Raw genomic sequence first — 20,430 nt, forward strand, 5'->3', positions numbered from 1 at the left:
AAAGCACCTTGATGACAGTGAGTGTTCAGTGGTGAAGCATCCTCTATTGAACCACCCTTAAAAAAAGACTAAATAAAACCAGAACCTTGCCAAGTCCAGCTTCGTATAGGTAAAAGATAGATAAAATTATGACTTACTTTGGACTTGGCATAAAGAGTTCCCTTAACCCCCTGCACAAAGGGATACTGCAGTTATACTACATACCCATAGGCACCACAATGAAAATTGAAGCTTATACCTAATTAAGGTTTTATACACACCAGTTCCCCCAGTAAATGCAAATTTTAACAAAATTAGACATGTCATATGTTGAAAATGCTCATGGCAAACAATCATTTTGCATTCCTGCAAATAAAATTGTTTTATACTGTAAGCTGGAGGCGAGTGTAACTTATTTTTGTAATAAAGTTTTTATTTTTTTTATGTGTCATTAATATAAATGTGTGTTAGTACAGAGATCTTCTGGTTAAAAACTTAGAATCGCACACATTTCAGTATGTTTACTTGTATTTACATAATTTTTAGAATAGTGGTTGCCAATAGCCTGTATGTTTTCACATTAATTGATTTTTTTTTTTTTGTTATCTTAATAAACCATTTTAGTATGTTGTATGTCAATTACTGGGATAGCTGGGACATAAAGTGTAATTAAAAAATTGTCAAGTATTCATTGGAATATGTAAATGTGCCTTGCCAGTTTTGAACTTTAAGACAAAGTAAGTGAACGATGATGAAATGAGTAGTCAATGCCTAAGTGACATTTGCTACCAGAGTTTCATATACTGCCCTTGCTAAAGAAAAGAAAATTTCTTCCTCAAATTTGAACGTAAAACTTAACAGTTGCATTAGCTTCTGAATTTTCAAATCTACTTAGAGAAATTAGGCTTATGGAAAGTGGGTTTTTTAATTGTAGCCTTAAGAATAATTTTGAATTTCAATGTAATCCTTGGTGCTGGCATTCCCAGTGCCAAGGAGTTTAAATGCTCCCTTCAAAGAGGTTGCCATGCCTACTGGCACTTTTACTGTCATACGGTTTTATAAGGAACACTGTCAAGATGTGGAAACCAATTCTGAACTTGATATAAAATGAAACACTGGGGGCTGTAGGAGAGGGAAAGTCCTCAGATTTCTTAATCTTGAGATCTCTCCATTGCTGAAAAACTTAAAACACTTGTTGGATCACAAGTGCTAGTGACTAGTTCTTAGTCTGGAAACATGTTGCGGGGGATAATACATTTATGGAATTGTAACAGTAGATGGAAGTGCATAAAAACACTGCAACTAAGGCACTATGTGTGTTGAAATTGTGGATTATATCCCTAATTTCAGCTCTGATAAAAGCATGGGGCACGACTATTAAAAAAAAAAAAAAAGGCAAAATTGACAGGAAAATTTTTAATGAAACACAAGCAATGGTGAATGAGCAAAATACCAAGATCCTGACAGTGTTCCCTCTAATTATGAACTCAAGCCATTATAACTTTTACAATTAAATATGATTTGCACTGTTCTGATATTGGTGCAGTTTTTTAGAAAAATTATCAGAAAACTAAATTGCATGTGGTGGTTAATGTTGTGAAAAAAAAACCTAAAATCAAAAAACTGTTATTTTTCAAAGCTTTAAATTTGATTGTTTAAAGAAGAACCATTAAGTGGAAATACTGGTGAGAATGGGCAAGTGCATATATACAACATCAGTTTGGTTGCACTTGGGTGTTGGTAAACTTGAAATGTTCTACAGCAATAATGCATTCCTTAGGGGGTGCTTTGGTGACAAATGAACATGTGACACAGTTCTCTTTGGCATGTAGAAGGCAAGTTTTGACTTAATATAATGTGCTGCCTCTGTTTATTCTCATAGGAGGCTTTCTTTACTAAAACACCTGCAAAGGTGCATAAGTAGTATAGTTCCACATTGGTTTGTAATGTGTTCCTAAATTTGAAGTCTAGTTGAATTTAATAAGAAACCGGAAACTGCTGCTGCTTAACACTTCTGGTTTATAAACACTCCAATACACAGCTTTTTAAATTATACTCTTGTTTTAATACTCATTTTTGTTTGAAAGGTTTCATATAGGACATGCAACTGTACTTTTTTTTTCTTTCCAGTTTTTAAAGAGGAGATTTGTTACGACCCAGAACTTAAGTTTGTGTTTTTACTGTTGGAGGAAGGCTGTTACTACAATAAGATACTAAGATCAGTTTCTGAATTTCTGCGTTGTACAACTCTTATGTAAATACTGTCTTAAAATCTCAAATAAGGAATAATAATTCTGTTCTTGTTGGGGATTAGGGTTATGACATAGTCTAAAATAAATGTAGTGTCCTCTGAAGGCAGGATTCCCAACTTCAGGATAGAAATATTATATATGGCTGCAACTTCTTGTTCCCTTGTGCCTTTGATTATTCTTCAGAGGCTTAACTTTCCTGTTCAGCCTAGCAATTATTTCAGTACTTCCATATGTTAGTGAGGGGGGACTTTTTTTTTTTGAGGAATAGAACTGAAAGGCAACATGGACATAAACACACATAACATTTTCACAAGAGTGTATCTAAATTGATACACTGCACAACATAAAGACTGTTACTCCCTCACATTAGTGAGAATTTAGTGGAAAATGTTAATTGTTTAAAATGAAGTAGTAAGTTTTGGAGTAGGCAGCAAGGCAGTGAACTTGACAATGTAGTTTTCAGACAGTTGAAATGGGTAAAGTGCAAGCTTGAATGTGTTCATGCCCTGAAGCTTACGATTCCTAACTTTATGACTATATGGATATGGACTTAATGGACATAAAAGTCTGTCTTTATGAGTGTCTTGCTGAATTAACTCCAGCACCAGCACATGACATCTCTTGTCTAGGGCTAACTAATTGAATTAGTTGGGCATAGGAAACACCAGATTGTGCTTTGCCATTTGCTCTGTCACATGAAAATGGGATGTGGCAACAGGAGAAGTTGAGCTGAAGATTCCTTGATCCTTAATACAGGTAGTGGAGGGAGAAGGAGTAAGTTACTGTCACTTTACAGCCATCTAGTACAAATAAACAGTGCTTCCTAGAAGCTCTGATGTTAAAATCTTTCCAAGAGACTGATTTTCACAGTCATCTGGTCACAGTTTGCAAGTGTATATTTAATTATGTTAAAAAATCCATGGGATTAAAGAGTGACTGTTTTGGTGCCCCTTTGCCTTGATTGTTACAAAAGAGATTTGTTGAAAAGTACCACTAGGACTAACTTGTTGGTTTACTGGCAATTTGGAGAGGGGTGATTGTCTCATGTAATTATACCTTTTTATTGCCAATATAGAACTGCTTACTGTTTTTTTCTACAAAACATGTATTTTTAAATGGCCAACTCCTGAGCAGATGCTGCACAGCTGAACTCATCTGGAAACATTGGGTTATGTGGTTTATTTAAAGCTGTCTTCATGAAAGCTGCTTTAGATGGCCAGGCTTCCAGGTACCTGATAGATCCTTTCTTAAAAAGTAGAAAAATAAAAGCATCCATGAAGTCTAAAAATCACAGTCATAACATGTAGGTAATAAGTACTTTAATGCAGCTTGAATATTTAAAGTTTAAATCACAAAATATGTTTCAGTTCAGATAATTGTTCATGAAGTTTGGTGTCTACTCCAAAGCTGGCACTTACATTCAGTCATTTAGGTAAAGCTTGGAGTGTCAAAAGTCTAATTCCTGGCAGTCTGAGAATGATTCATTTGGCTGATTAATCGTGACAGTTCCATATCTCTGCACAGTTAGTGTGACAGTGTACTTGCTTTGGTCACTAACGTGTAGAAAACACATGGAATCTTACTGCTTGCTTTCTTTGCACTAAGGAAGTTATGAAATGCACTCTTAGTTTTGCTGCACAGCCAGTAGAATAGTCTATGCCATTTGACTGCACAGAAGATAATGGTAAGTAAAAATAGACTTTCTAATACTTAAATGACTTGCAGTACCCAAAATCCAACTTCAGTAGACTGTTAAATTGATTCCTTGTCTGCAGTGATTAACCCAGGTTGTGCATTTTAACCCTTAATGTGTCCACTTCAATGCCAAGTGAATGTTGAGTGTAGCCTGACAGTGTTTAACGTTAAATACTTCAGATCTAAAAATGTCTTAAATCCTTCATAGATAATTCAATATCTATTTTTACACTAATGGGTTAGTAGTCATAGTAGTTTAAGGGATTTTACATGAACACAAGTCATCTATTGAAAGCCACAAATGGGATGTATCAGATCCTGAGTTGCTGGTTCCAAGTGTCGTGCTTTCAGTATTGTTCTGCCATCTAAAGTAACAGTTTTCAGATTTTTTTTTTCTTTAGTGGGATGAGGAATGTACCTAATTCTGTCACTCATAATGGTTATTTAAAAACCATGTTACAAAGTGTAATGAATTTGGGATTAAAAAGCTTCCTCCTTGAGAATTTAACTAAGATAATTTATAGATGTCCTATTAGTAAGTCAAGGCTTTTCTTAAGAAGCAGTGTCAGCATACTTAAGAATGAAGCTGTATTACAAAACTCTGGTGAGAACTAGTATAAAATAAATTTTAAGTAATCTTTTCATTATGCAGATGTGTATTACAATTTGAAGGTGATTTTAACATTACAGTATTTGAGATGACAGATAAAAATACCTAGTCCCTGCATCTGGACAGCCGAAGTGGCTATTAAAGGACTGTTCCTGTTTCAGATTGTGGTCAAAGGCTTCCTTTGGGTATTGCAATGAAATGTTTTTTCTTCTAGTACAAATAGTTGTCCTGACAAGCCAACCTGTTTCCAATCCACAATTCTAAACAGAATTTGAGTTTTGTATGTGTGTTTAAGTTGATAGTTCTAGCAGAAGACAAACCTTCAGTGACAATCACTGATGTTTCTTTCACCAGGAAGTGACCAGTGTGTAACTGCGTTAGTCTAGTGAAACTGTCCTGTATTTATGTTATCTGCAGTTACAGAAGTGCAATCATTTACACTTGCTTTTGAATTAGTGAGATGCTTAAAAGCTACTTTGAAGAAAACTGGCATATATGTTGTTAAAATCTGTCAGAATTTGCAGATGAAGAAATATGATGTGGGTTTCATGCTAAAAGAAGACAAGGCCTGGATATAAAGGGACAGGTGGTCATAACTTCTCTCATTGGAAGATGTGGCAGTACAACAAGGTTTAGGTGGCTTCAAGCGTTAGCAGTGCCTTGCTCCACTGTGTTCTTGTAATACCAAAACAAACTCTCAGGAGAAAAACTCATTATGGGATTAACTCCAGTGAGATCGATCTTCCAGTTAAGGATATGTAAGGTCTTAAATCCATTGGATTTAGTATGGTGTTTGCAACTTGGGTTTGCATAGAAGTGACCTTACAGTGGGAATGGTATAATAAATGGCAGTTTGCATTTTTGCTTTATGTTACACTAACCTGAAGTTTGGTTTGTTTTTGTTCTAAGCCATTCATGTGGCCATGTTTCTATCCAAGAAAAGGATCTTAATATTCATATGTCATGAACTGATCAGTAAGTCTTAGACCCTAGTAGTTGTTAATTTGAGCTAGTCGGTCTTTTCTTAGGTTAACTGTTAAAATCAGTACAGGTTTCTACTAGAAAGTGAAGGGTTTTGTTTTCTTAATGGCAGTATCTAAAGGTTCACAGTTTATTGCCTCACGTGTAACATTTCTGAATAGTACTGCTTTCATTGAGAAATGAGTAAAGAAGAGTATACAGATGAATAGTGAAAAAGCCTTGCTAACTAAGCTTTATGGCAGGTGAAGGCTGCCAGTGTGTACTGCACTTGCAATGCATGGAGGTGTACTCGCCATGCAGGTACATATAGCATTGACATATATCAGGTAGTGGTAACATCTCAACAAGGTTGGCACAAACTACTTTCAGTGATGGCCTGGGCTAAAGCAGATAATTGGTATTGAAGTGTGCTAAAATGCTTCTATAGTTTTACTGTGAAGCTAATAAAGAACAACTACGATAATAACTAGTACAGCTGTAGGTAGATGATGATCAACTCCCTTTTTTGTAGTCTCTGGAAGAGCAAGAGACAAGCATGCATAGTGTGTATTACAAGTTTCTAAATCCTTGTGAAGCAATCTTTTTCTTTATTACATGAAGACTAAAACATGTAATATTTGAATTCTTTATGCAGTTAAAGACAGAATAACTTAGCAATTCTGGTTTCAAGTTCAGATGGCTGGGTGTAGTTAAAGCCCAGTATTCAAGGCTTGTATTTTAGAATCAAGATAGTTTTTTAACTCTGTTGAGAAAGACTGAACGTGTTTAATTGCAGGGCCAATCTAAGAATACTTGAAGATAGCAGAAATGTGTATCCTGCTGGAGGGGTGGGTGGGTGGAGCCAAAACCAACCCACAAGAACCAAAACACAAACACCCCCCCCCACACACACCCCTATCCCGTGACTCTGAAACATGTTTAGGAAGAGGACAATGTTCACCACTTTGTAAGGGCATGCAAGCTAAATAGGTCATAGGCATTGGAATTCTTAGATACGGGGCACGTGAGATTAATGTGGTAATCTTGGAACTTCTGCCTTTCCATCACATGGTAAAAATAATGTAGAGAGATATCAGATTTCACAATTGAACTAAAATTATGGTTAATGTTCACATTAAGAAAGAACAAACATGTCTTGACTAAGACATTTGGAAGGGCAAAAAGTGTCTCTGTGAAAAGGAAAACTTGCAGGGTCTTCTGTAAATACCTCTGTTCTTTCTAAAGCAATGTTGATGACCAGGGAATTCCTCCTCGGAGTACAAATGTGTTGTATTTAACACGTTGACATAGGAGTGATCACATCACAAACACTCCCCAGCTCTTAACAAAGCATATTATTTGCTCCCTGAGAAAAGGAAAAGAAATTAAACAGTTTGAAAAAGAAGTCATCTCCCTGTGGGCAAAACAGAGCCATCAAATCTGCCTGAACTACAGTATTGGCAACTTTCTAATGCAGGATTAAAGAAAAAATAGGGAAATAACCTGGCAAACCACAGCATAGAACAACTTCATTTAGCTGTGTTACAGCTGTGTAGAATCTCCCCTGTCTCTGACCTGTCTGTCCTTTTCCTGTGAAAGGTAGGTACACTCTTTAGCCAGGCACCATCTAGCAGCCACAGCATGATGAGAGGGGAATGTCAGGTGATGGATTCTTGGCCAGATGGAAACATCAGGTCAAAAGCAGGCAGGGCCCTTTGGATTTTATGACAGAAGGTAAGAATATCCTGTCCTGGCTGTCATAGTCATCAGGGCCACTTTATCTTGATACACATTTCAGAAGAAAATTGTATCTCTGTAAGGGAGAAGGTTTTAAACACAGCAAAATACAAATTTGTGGAAGAAAACCCCCCTGTTACTATGTGTAATGCTGCTATTTCAAATGTCCTGTTCAGAGAAGCGACTGATGTCCTGGAGCTGGTATTTATAAAATCGCTGTTTGGAAGTGATGAACTGATGATCTTGTATCCAGGGAAGTAAGAGCCAACCTTGACTATCTGATACACGTTCCAAAAGTAGACCTTTTCTTTGCCCACGCAGGTGAGGAGTTCTTCCATCTCCTTTTAATGGTATAATATATTTGCCACTCACTGCTCTTAATAATCCCTTAGAGGGTGGGTAAAAGTAGGGTAGTTGAGACAAACTTTTTTAATAAGACCTGATGATGCCTCATAATTGAGTGATGATTGAAGGAATGCCAAGTTCCTAGCAAAGTTTGCATGTAAAGTCTTCATCTGAATGTCTCAGTGCAGGGCACAAAATGAGAATAGGTGTTATACTTTTAAAGCTGGGGTGAATCAATGCCAATCCAGCAGCCTCTTTGCAGAGTTCAAGTTCAGGATGGGCCCAAAGAACTCCCAAGTATGCCAGCGCCTTGTACAGAGTCACATTTGTTGAAAAGTGTGATACAAGCCCAGCATCCTGTGAGGGAGAACTGGCTGATCGTTTCATGGGACTAGGCCAGGACTTCATTAAAGACATGGTAGTGCAAAGAACCCAAATAGGCGTATTCTACACTGAAGGTGGTTGTTGCTCAGAAATAAAAGTGCTTAAAATTAACAGTTGTGCCTGGAAGCAGACATCTGGGACCCCAAGAGATGAAGACTTAGGAACCAGTATGAAGGTCGCTAAATTTCATTTGAAGATGTTCTGTTTCTTCGAGTCTACACTACATGTCTTAGTTCAAGAAATTACACTTCTTTAGTGAACAAAAGGAATTTTTTTCTAAACCTATCAAATATAAAGGCCTGTATCAGATCAGAAGGTAGGAGGAGGCTGAAGAAGGAATGTGGTATGGTAGAATATGCTTGGAAGTTTTAGTTTGCCAGCATGGTCTCTACTTCCTGAGTTAAAAGAGGATAAATCTTTGTATGTTGTCCATTAGTGCACAGAATACACAGAAGGATTTGTTTTCATAGACAGCTTTTGTCAGGAAAAGTCATTTTCTCTGCAGGCATGAGCATGGTGAGCAGCATCTCTAAACAGACTGAGGGAGAAAGGAACGTACCTGAAGGTAGAAGTAATGTGGAATGAGGAGCTTATGGAGATAGGTGCATGTTCTGAGTTCTTGGTGAAACTCAGGTGGGTGGCTTTGAACTAAGACACCTTGGACTAAGTGTACTAAATTCATGTCTCCTTACTGCCAAGGGTGCTCCTCCAGATAATACATGATGTCAGTTTGGTTGTTTCTCCTTTGTTTTTGCCCTTGGGCAACGGTGAGTCATTACTGCATAGGTAGCTTGACTTCTCCAGACCTAACAAACAGCTGAAGGAGAAAATGGAGAGGGGAGCACACAGCTGGACAGTGGTCCAGGAACACACCAGATACATGGGCTTTTCAGAATTTGAGACTGGCTGATACTTCCAAGTTTCTTGACCATAATCTATCCCAGAAACACACTGGATGTAGACAAAACACCACTCTATGGTTACAGCTTAGTACTTAATGTACCGTTTACCGCATCTAAGCTGAATAGTGATCAGTGGAGAATTTTCTACTCATCTTCAGTATACGGTCTGCTAGGAATCTGGATGATATTACACAATCCTTTCTCTGTTTTGATTACCTTCTGAAGCAAAATCTACTTTCTCCAGGGAAAAAAAAAACCTTCCCTCTTGCATCTGAACTGCAGTGACCCCAACTTGAGGTCTATCTACAGCATCCAAGTTCTTGTGTTGCGTTAGGAGCTATGTTAATGCATCTGTTGAAATCCCAAAGACCTTGGTCTTCACTTGCAATTTCTGTGGTGGTGAAAATATTACAAACTGGACCTATAGAGACCATCCAAACCTGAGACTGGACTGGAAGATTCACAGCTTCTTAAGGGGGAGGAAGAAAGCGTTATTCCTTAAAGCTTGATAAGAAAGGATAGTAAACTGATTTTCATATTAGAATGCCCCAATTAATATATACTTTAAAATAGGTATCTGTGAAAGAGCAGAAACTTACTGCCTGGTGTTTTAAGCAGTTTCTTTTGTCATTCTTTTGTACAAAGATAAGGCAGGTAGCTTATATAGTAGCAAGTAATTCGGTCACAAATCAGAAATAAATTTGAGTTTCAGAAAAACACTGAGTGGTAATAATTCCCTGCATGGTATCAGACCTTACTAGCTCCAATCCTTTCCTAGCTAGAATGCTAGTTACTTAAGTAAAACAGAAAATAAAAAGCAAATCAAAACTTTAATGGAACTTTGCAGTATTCGCCAAAGTCTTTCAAATAGTCCTTGCTTCTTGATTTCACAGTTTGTGCCTTTTGCAAACGTCTCAAAGTCCTCTTCCCTTGCCTCAGCATGCACTCTCCTTCAGCATGTCCCTTTTCCCTTTGGGAAAGGACACTTTAGGGAAACTCACTGTGCAGGTGCCAAGTGTGCACCAGGAACAACATTGGCAGAACATCTGGAGGAATCACAAGTAGCTGTTCCTTGCCACTCTGGGAGAGGGACTGTGGCATTCTGTCCTGCCAAGGTGTGTCCACTGATAGAGGGACTGTCTGCTTCTGCAGAAGCACCATTAATGCCAGTGCTAGAGGTGAAGTGCTATATAAAAATAGATTGCTTTTTTTCTATCAGATATACCACCATTTTGGATGGCAAAACCAGTTTGGCATACCTCCAGTAACTTGGGCAACTGATAGATAGCATTGATCAGCTGTGAGCTGTAAGGATGGATCAGTCATGAGCTGTAAGGAAGCCTAGCCTTGCAGAGAGCATGGTACTGAGATCCACTTCTTAAACTCTAATTAAAACAATGATATTCCTCTCAGAGTGGAGCTCCACCATGGAGCTATGTGCTCCAGTTATACTACAAAATATGTAAGACATGGGCAAGATGCCTATGTGCTCCAAAATGCTGTTTTCAAAAAGCCTTAAGACTCATCCTTACATACAAGGAACAGCCCTCTGTCCAGGTGTTCTTGTAGTATCTTGTAGTATCACCTTGTGCATTCTGCCTTTTGCACAGAATCAGATTTTTTTTTGCTATTGTCATATATTCAGTATTCTTGCTAGGGAAATACAACATTTATGTTATGTTCTCTTTAACCATTCTGCAAATACTTCCGTTTTTCCTAGACATCATTTAAAAGGAAGAGAATGTCAGATTGATTCCATACATCCTCAGTCAACAAATGGTAAACAAATCAATATCCTGGTTATACAACTGGTTCTGTACAGTTCCCATGAGGTATCTGATGAAAGACTTAAGTACAACTAACTTTTTCAAGGTGACAATCAATGTTGTTTAACTTTTACCCTGTGCTGCTTTTACATACTTCATGTTGTCGGAGAAACTGGTTGCTTGAACTAAAAATATCTCTGTGGAATTCTGACCTGACAAAAACACTCAAGGCATTTACTGCTGTGTCCACAGAAGCTAAAAGCAATGGGCTCCAGGATACCAGCTCACCAGTCATCAAAAGAAGCCCGGTCTCGCAGATCTCATCACCAAGTCTGGGTTTACATGGTCATGTTAAGTATCCACAGAAAGCTTTCTTGGATACAAACTACCTTGCAACAGCAACATGTAGTTAGTCTTTTTTCCACTTTTAACGACTTCTGCCTGTTGATTAGAATTTCCTGAGTATGTGAAGGCTTTAGGTTGGGATTTTTTTCAGTGTTTTTCTTTTAAGGTGGAAAAAATGAATCCATCAAAAATGAGAGTTATATCTAAATGAGGAAAAAGGATCATAAATATTTATAGGCAAAAATGTTAAAATACTCTTGAGGCAGGGCAAAAAAATGAAACCATTTAAGAAGGCACTAGTTCTAATAAAAATAATTTTGAATGCTGTTTTGTTAACAGCTTTGTTCCCCCATGTTGCAGCCTGTCCCTACTCACAGCTACACAACAGAGGAGATAATAAAATCGGAAAAGGAGAGGGAGAACAACAAAGATGATAAAAGGTACGAAAGTGCTCTTTGTACCTGTACTTGTTCGTGAAGGACAAGTCACCGGAGCAGGAATCTTAATTTTGGAAAAGACAGTTTTCTCAGGTGACCAAAGTATTTTGGTAAAAATGATAAGCAGCAAGCATGCTGAGTAGGGAATGATTTTTCACCATATCTAGTAAACATGTGAATGTGTGGAGAGCTGTATCTTCACTCACACAAGTGCAAGTGGTGGAACTCCTTGCATGATTTTTATGGATGTTAAAGTTTCTGGTTCTTTAAAAGCAACTTGAAACTTAGGAAATAAATTCTTTCTCAGGATATCCCCAAGATTATGAATCAGAGTAAAAGAATGTTCCAGGAACTTGCTATTATATTCTTGCCATGCTTTTACAACTTCTTCCTAGGTGTGTAACTCCTGATGGCCATCATCACAAACAGGATGCTTACCCAGCTGAACTTTTGCTGATCCAACACAGTTGTTCCATGAGCCCAGTGTGTATCTATGATGAAAAACTTAACTAGCTTTAAATTCTTCAGGTCTCAGCATAGTTCTGAGGCATAGGTGCTGCAACACTTTGCAATGAATTAACAGAAACACGTCATCTCACAAGGATTATCTTGACACTTCTTAATTCAGCTGAAACAAGGGATCCTGGCTCAAGTTCATCCTCGAACTCCCCACTTGAAAATTTTCCCACCGACCAAGGCTGGTCAGCCAGAATTCCCTTCAGGACCTGACACAGTTATTTTCACAGTGTGTATCCAGGGCAAGGCTTTCTTTATCTCCATAGTAAGTCAACAGCTTAATTTTCATTTCAACGGAGCTCTTAAGTATGTGCTATGGCATTGTTTTAACTGTTTGCATGAGTACAGCTCCTTAGTTCTTTCACAAACTTTTTCTTACAAATTCCAACAGCCATCTTGACATTCCCTCATTCCTCCCTGATCAGACTAGGTTGTTCAAAGGAATTAGGTTTTCTAGATCTTTCCTTTGCACATACGACCCATTGACCTACCTCAGTTAATACTACAGGTGCATATCCAGAAACCTTGTTGTTTTTTGCTCAGGTGAATCTAGATAAAATTTCTATGGAATACAGCTTTGTTAAATGTTGCCACAAATCATAATATAATTTAAGTGTTTTTCCAGTGTCTTCTGTATACATTTAGTTCCTCTCTTTACATATATTCCTGCAGGCCTCTGTTTCTTACTGTCTTATAGTCACCTTCTATACCCACCTTGCAACTTTCTGCCCTATTTTCTTTTCCTTTAGTGTCCCATAAATAGTAGTTTATTACCGAACAAGTTATTTTCATCTCTAATATCTAAATTCTCTCCAGTGTCTTCTCCGTGAAAGAATTTTCTCAGAAAACTCCATGTTAACAATTTGAAAAAGCTCTCTGTACACCAGTCTGTCTCTGAATCTTTTTACTTTCTCCTTGAGAGTTACAAGTTCTTCAAGGCAAAACTGACTCTGGTACATTGCCTGCTTTTTGTTTTGTTTTTTTTTTTCTTCTTCCCAAATGGACCTTGTCCCAGTGAAATTCTAACACACTCTGTGCTCCTCAGCACCCTTGTGGTTTGCTGAGCATTGTTCCTGTTGGGGATACTAAACTGACCCTTTGGAAACTCCACTTGAAGTGGGGCGTTTTACTTGAATTTCTGTATTGGAACAGTCTCCTTGTTTTTCTTTTCAAAAAGAAATGCAAATGCAAGTCTTTATTCTGCCTGGTATTTTTAGTCTTAAACACAGCCTAGTAGGTATTTTCAGGTTTTCTAACAGAACTGTATTTTACAGTCTCTTTTTAAAAAAAGATTAATTTTGAGTGGTGTGTTACAATTGAAACCTCTTAGCCTTTCCCCTTAAACTTCAGTTGAATTCTAAATCTGCTTCTAAACAAACAACACAACTTCTAAGTCTGTGTCATTCCCTGCAAGTGCGGAGACCAGTGATCTTTTACAAGTTTGGCATATCTTTTCTTAACCCATTTCTCCCTCCCACCTGCCATTTTGCTCCTTACTGCAGCAGCTGAACTCCCCCATTCTTCTAGAAGAAAACTTGAGAGGGATTTTATCCAGGAACCCAAAGCCCCTGTTGCTGTATTGAGCAGGTATTTCTGGGCCCAGACTATCACTGTCTCATCCAGTTTGCTTTAATCTGGTCACAGTGAGGGTCAGCATGTGATCCAGGAAGCAAATACAAGACCCTACAACTACAGGCAGCACATGTTTTCATACAGCTGGCAAGCATGGGTCTCTGTGGGTGGTACAGGGAGATGACTCCCAAATGCCATAAATCTTGACTATGAACAGTCTATTAACTCATTAACAGGCAAATGAATATAACAGTAAAGCTAATTTTGCTCATCAAAGTGCTAATAATTATTCTACCCAAACCAGAAATGTGCAGCAAATGGTCAGCTTTCACTCTCCCCTGAAGTTTCAATGTTCCTTTAAAGGCCAAAAAGTACTACTAAAGGGCAATTTTCACCTTACATTTGTTGCATACACCTGGATCATCTCAGGTGGAAATGAGTAACTGTTGGTGGATGCCCTTTCAGTTTTGAATTTGAAAAAGTCAAGTGCAAAGAACCTACTAATGCTTACCTTTCCTGGGATCCAACTGGCCAACTTCAGTTTCACTTCTTTACTTAAGCTTAGCTATTTACTAAATATTAAAAATTACTGTTCTCTAGAGTTTTCTGCTAAATGCTTTAGTTAAAGGTTAATATGAAGCCTTCTATTTAAACTTCTTGGAAAGGACCCACAAAGTGAACAGGGACTTGTGATGAATAACTACAAAGGCAAATTAATTCCTTGTTGGGTAAATATGAAGGATTAGATATTGTAAATTAGCCTTGACAACTGTATCCTTGAAAGAGAGAACTATGAAAGGCCTTGAAAAGAGCAAAAGCAGACTTGCAGAGTAAATTAAATGCAATTAACTGGTAAGAATCTGTATATTACATTTCACTGTCTGGCTTATTTTAAAAAGGCATTTTTTAAGGTGAAAAAACCACCACTTTGGTAAATACAATCTCAGCCTTATAACTGATGCTACTTAGCCAATAATTGTAGTTTTATGTTTCAAGTTTTTGAAAATCTGCTCTGATATACTTCTTAAATGCTAGAATAGGCAAGCTTCTCCTGCCATCAAGGAAAACATACCCCAAACCAGGGAGAATTGGCTCCACAAGATGATTTGTATGATCAGTGAAAGATCATTTTACATTTTAAATACTAAAATAAAATCTATCTTTCCAGAATAATCCAGTCCTGGCCACATTACTTCAGAGCCCATCTCCAGATGCATGTTTTTCCCTGGCACTTTTCCAGTTGACCACAGAATCTTCCTAAGAATTTATGTGAAGAGAGAAAGGCTTGCTGTTTCCAGGGAATGGATAAAGTTCTTATTTCTCAAAGAATTTTTAAAAGCTCGATGTTGTCAGTAGTTCCCTTTTGTTCTTCTGTAGTTTTATTTTGTTGAAAAACAAACATCAGCTGAGTCTTTCAGTGTACCAGAACAATCTAGGGGCCATAGTGACAGAGGGTGATGGGCAGTGCCAACACTGCTGTCTCCAGCAGAGCAGGATGGGCTAAAGCAGTTTGTTGTGTCTGCCCAGCAGATGTAAGGTCTGTGAACTGAAGGAAATTGCACAGCTTCTCAGATAATGAAGTACAATTAGTACCAGACGTGAATGTGGCAATTTTACTGTAAATAAACACAATTCTGAACAATGAAACTATAAATTTAAGAAACTTCACCTGAAGTAGAGAATGCAGATGGAAGCAGAATTTGATTTAAGGTTCTGCTGGTTTGCTGTGCAAGTCACTTCCTGTGTTACAGGTATGCGATGCTGTGGCATCTTCATTAAATATTGTAAGAATTACAGATTTTTAGAAGTTATTCCTTATTAAAAGAATTGCAAGGTAAGTAACTAAAAATCACAAGCAGTAAATCTGTGGATAAAGTAAGCTGATTAAAAAAAAAAGCATCTTAGGAAAATTGATTTCCTCTGAATAGGCTGTATGGAGATTTGCTGTGTGAATGCACCTTGTTTATTTCTACTAGAAAACGTGGACTGACATGAAATAATACTGTGCAGAGACTCTTAAAGAAATTCAATCTGACCCTGGGCCTTTGCCAAGCACTCTGAGAAAGGTCAACATACTGAAGTCGAACTGCAGCGTTTCACCTACTGGAGAGGTCAAGGGAAATGTTGCATAAACTGACAAAGCATCCGAGCAAAGATTCTGAAAGCTGTCTTCTGATTTCAATTTCTAGATGCTGACTCACCCTCCAAATACCAATATTTTCTTAACAGCGTAGTTGCAGGGATCTCAGTGAACATTTGTAAAGACGGCTCATCTGAACGGATGTGTTTCAGTATTTCATGTGTCCTCCCTTACTCAGCGTGCCCAATGTGCCTGCGTGGGGCTTGTGCAAATGGACATACAAGGCAACAGCAACTTCTCAAAACAGCTAAAAGCGGGCACCTCTCCCTGAGCGGGTCTCTTTCATACTTGCCACTTAGAAGCCCCATCATCGGTACGAACTCCCAGAAGTTGTTTCATTTTGTGCACTGAACTGATACCCCCATAACCAGTAGTGCCTTACTAACAGAGCCTTGAGTTTCGTTAAGACTGAGTAACTACAGAGCTGCTAAAAGCACTTAGTGGTTTAAAAGCTCGTGGCTTAGTGTAACTGAAGGTGTTATTCGTGTCAAGTTGGCTTTAAATTCTCGTTACCAATAAACTACATTCCAGAATTCCTCTTTTCAATGTCTTACTCTTCTATACTTACTGATGTTAAGATGGGGTTTTATTACATTTCCTACCCTGTTCCTTTTCTTTACAGCCAATTACGAAGCTTTGAGCGGTGTTTATAGGGTTTTAGTGTCCCAGTCACTGAATGATTTAGTTCAGTCATCATCTAAATATAGAGCATTTAATCAGACGTAGCACTTCGTGGCCGCTTGGCGCTGGGAACCCCTTGTTGTCCAGAACTCAAGTATTTATAACTAGGTAAGCTTGCTGTCATCAGCGACCTTCTATTTACAGTGCTTAGCACGCTACGTGACACAGCACAGCTGCAAATGCCACCGCGGGGCTGCAGGGACGCTCTTCCCGGGGCGCTCCCGTGGATCGGACCGCACGCAGCCGCTCCGCCCCCGCCGCCTCTCCCCGCCCCGGCGGCCTCTGACGCGGGCCCCTCACGGTGCCGCCATCAGCGGGCGCCGGCAGCGGAAGCGGCCCCGCCTCCCGGCCCGGCCGGCGCGGGCAGCGGCCGCCATGGGCGGGGTGCGGGCGGCAGCGCGAAGGCTGCTGCGGCGGCTGCGGGGCGCCGAGGGGCTGCGGGAGACCTGCCGGCAGTACCCGCTCTCCTGCTGCCTCCTCCTGGGGCTGGGCACCGCCACGCTCCTCCTCAACCGGTAACCGGGCGGGCGGGGGAGCCGGGTGCGGGCGGCGCTGCGCCTTCTCACGCAGCGGCTCTTCCTTCCTGTGTGTCTGTAAGGTATCTTCACGTTTTGATGATCTTCTGGTCGTTCGTGGCTGGGGTCGTCACCTTCTACTGTTCCTTGGGACCGGACTCCCTCCTGCCCAATATTCTGTTCACAATAAAATATAAACCTAAGGTAAATATGTCTGTGAAGAGTCGTGTGCTTTCTTTAAATATGATACGAATTTATATGAAGTAGCAATTCTTATCTAATCCTAGCTGCTTTCAGAAGTACTGTATGTCAGTACAGCTCGTACACTCCTACTGGTAGGTGTTGTGACAAATAGACGATGATTAGAACTTTGGATTGTTCATGTGTTTCTGCATAGTCCCATCAAATCCACGTATAGCTGCAAGGCCGGTTGTTGGAGAGTCCATGGATGCTGCTTCCCGCTTCCCTCATTGTACATTTTGAGCATTTGAGTAGCAGGCAGTGGAGGAAGGATGTTGTTTGCTCCTTTAATGGGGCTTTTTCTTTTCTAAAGGTGCCCTTCTTTTGACAGGCCAGTGCTGAGTCTTTGCTCACTGTAATGAAAATTCTCTAAGCAGTACTGCATTTCAAAGAGAAAAAAAAAAATTCCCAAAGCAAATTGCTCTTTTCTAACTTAAAACAGTTCAATGTAGAATTTCACGGGACTAAGAAAGTATAGTTGCAACAGTTCAAGGGTGTGAGTATGGCAGAGAAACCAGCTGGTCTGTTTATTAGACTGATTAATGCATGGGGAGATGAGTGGAGATGTGAAAGGGTATCTGTATCCTTGCACTTTGTTTTAGCAGAAACGATTTTTCGTTTCGGTTCAGTTGTTTCTTATATTATGTGTTGTTATCTTGTTTTTCTGCTGGAAGAACAAGTTTGTCTTTATTCATTTCAGTGTAATAGCGTGCTCTAAAATGAAATTCACAAATGTGTTAGTATATTAACAGAGTCATCATTTTGGAGAATGTAAACCTGTCCAAATCTCTTAGCAGTTGGAATTGCCGGAGCTGTTTCCCCATGGTCACAGTTGTGCTGTATGTGGCAAGGTCAAATGCAAGAGGCACAGGTAAATTCCATCTGTGGCACTGGAAAGCTTAGTACTGCTGCCATTTTACACATCACAGTAGGACACTTTCAATTGCATATTGTTACATAAACTTCTCCATACTCTCCTACAGACCTACTTTGCTTCTGGAAAACTATCAGCCATGGCTGGATCTCAAAGTGCCTTCTAAGGTTGATGCATCACTTTCAGAGGTAATTGGTGCATCATTTCTTTAGTACATTATAATTCGGTGGGGTTTTATTATGTGTCTTTTTTACTTTTTGTTTCTGGTTCAGTAGATGGTTCAGATGTACCTTGCAGGTGTTTTAACTTGTTCAAGTAAAAGTCAAACCAAAGGAGTGTTTGCTGGGAGCAGGGAGGCAAGGTGGCCTCCTTTTAAACATGGACTGCTTGTGCAGCAGCGCACCTAGGACATAGAAGAAATGTCTGTGTAAATTGTGAAGAATATTGGAAAGAAGAGTTACAGTTGAGCATGCCTGAGTCTTGAAAAGCTAAGGATTTCAGCCTGCTTAGTTTGTTGGAATGGAGGGTAAAACATGATTTGCTCCAGCTACAAAAGTTCTGTAATGAAGTTGATAATTTGATGGTAGGGAGCCTATGAGAAGACGGAAAGAGGCTATTTACAAAATCATGGGGGAAGGCAAGGGGGAATGGATTCAAACTGATAGAGTAGGTTTAGATTAGATATTAAGAAGAAATTCTTCAGTGTGAGCATGTTGAGGTGCTAGAAAGGTTGCCCAGAGAACTTTTGGTTGCCCCATCCCTGGAAGTGTTTAAGGCCAGGCAGGATGGAGTAACCTGGCCAAGTGGAAGGTGGCCTTGCCCGTGGCAGGGGGTTGGAATGTGATGATCTTTAAGGTCCCTTCCAACCCAAACCATTCCATGATTCTGTGAATCTATTTCAAATCATCAGACAAAGCTGTAACAAAATCTGTCTTAAAAAAGAAATTGGTGAATTTACTCAAAGAAGAGTAGCATATATATCTTTTTTAGTAAGACTGTTAATCAGGAATTGTGTTTCGTTCCAATCTCTTCAAAAAAGAGCTATTTGAAGAGCAGTTTTTCTTTGGGCTTGTTTCTTTTTTTTTGTTTCTTTGGTAATTGAAGAAATATATTGGCAGCTAAGCAGATAAGCTTTGTTGTTTTTTGAAGCTAGGAAAATACAGAAGCATGTATGTAGATTACTATCCATTTATTTAGAATTCCAGCTTTGGAGTTCTGTGGTAGGAGGATGAACAACTGGCATGGCAGAAGTGAGAGGATTTTTGTGTGTCATTTCTTGCATTTAACAGCATGGTGTATGAAGTCAAAGATGCATGTGTCTGTGGTATAAGGTAACACTTAAGTTCAGCTCTGAGAGGTGTTGTCCCAGGCATGGCTCACTGCAGGAGAGGGAGGAGAATGAAAACCTTAAGGGAAGGAAGGGATGGACAGTTGATGAATGTTTTTAAAAAAGAACAGGTAACAACTTGGTGACTTACTCTAGTTGAATGAAGTGACTTCCTCTGTGATTTCAGAAGCAAACATTTATTCTTTTAAAGTTACTTAATCTGTTTTTTAAAAATGAGTTTATGTGTATTAAAATGACAGTATTGCTGAATAGAATTTCAATAGACTCTTGCTTTAATAATAGAATGTAAAATAAATGTTTCTATGCATTTAATATTTTTAGGATTTAGGGTACCAAATAGCTGTGGCAGTCTACCCAAGGATGTTGTAAATGCTGAAGAACAGGAAATGTTCCTGTTTAGCTTAAATGGGAATTTGATGCTGAAAAGGTTCTTTTTAGTATCTCTTCATAAGTGATTTCAGTAGATACCATAGTTATTTTCTTGGCATTTTGTATCTGATTGCTGAAGTTCTGCTTTTACCAAAACAGTGGCATTTTCTTTGCTGGCACTTTTTACTTCAGTGGCATGTCCCAGCCCCTGCTTTATTTAGCATTGCAGGCATGGGTTTTGTGTATCCATGCCCATGCTTCTCATTCCTTTCCCTCCTTTGTGTGCTTAACTATAGGGAAGCACCAGGCCTGAGTTCTGTACCTTCCTGGGGCAGTGAGCCAGGGTCACCCTCCTCAATGGACCCAAACAAGTAGTCTGAGCCACCTTTTTCACCTGTGTTGGACAGATACTATTTGGAATGAGAAATCTCACTTCATGGTTCCGTGTTGCTGCTCTTCTCTACTCGTTAAAAGGTAGCAAGGGGTTCTGCCCATGCCATATTCCTCTTGACCATCTGCTCTGAGGATGCAGCATGTAATGCTGGCCTGGAATTGGATAGCCTGCTTCAGGTTGGAAGGAGAGACTGCTCTTACTTTCTTTTGTGGGTTAGTCATACATTAGAGAGAAGCTGATACGGTGTGAACTGAATTAAGATTAATTAGATTCTAACGGAGTGCGGAGTGCAGCCTGTTTCTAAAAAGCAGTTTCTTCAAATACATGGAATAATTTTGGAATTTTTTTTTATGTTTTAGTTTTTCTAGT

The 20,430-nt window shown here is 39.1% G+C and overlaps 2 protein-coding genes across 6 annotated transcripts in view; both read left to right on the forward strand.

The window, feature by feature from the left end:
• The window catches only part of SYNCRIP (synaptotagmin binding cytoplasmic RNA interacting protein), a 26,834-nt gene extending 24,624 nt beyond the window's left edge, over positions 1–2,210 (forward strand). For both annotated transcript variants that reach the window (XM_082302795.1, XM_082302796.1), the window contains exon 12: positions 1–2,210. This exon is cut by the window's left edge. The gene's annotated coding sequence lies outside the window, so the exon portion shown is untranslated.
• A 14,456-nt stretch (positions 2,211–16,666) lies between these two features.
• SNX14 (sorting nexin 14) overlaps positions 16,667–20,430 on the forward strand; it is a 48,132-nt gene continuing 44,368 nt past the window's right edge. For 3 of the 4 annotated variants that reach the window (XM_082302705.1, XM_082302706.1, XM_082302708.1), the window contains exons 1-4: positions 16,667–16,836; positions 16,920–17,040; positions 17,871–17,947; positions 18,060–18,138. In XM_082302705.1, coding sequence (XP_082158831.1) covers positions 16,697–16,836; positions 16,920–17,040; positions 17,871–17,947; positions 18,060–18,138 — 417 coding nt within the window. In that variant the 5' untranslated portion in view covers positions 16,667–16,696. The remainder of the gene's footprint in view (positions 16,837–16,919; positions 17,041–17,870; positions 17,948–18,059; positions 18,139–20,430) is intronic. The other variant, XM_082302707.1, reaches the window with a different exon arrangement.

This window comes from Coloeus monedula (genome assembly GCF_965178545.1).
Source record: "Coloeus monedula genome assembly, chromosome: 2".
Classification (NCBI taxonomy): Eukaryota; Metazoa; Chordata; class Aves; order Passeriformes; family Corvidae; genus Coloeus; species Coloeus monedula.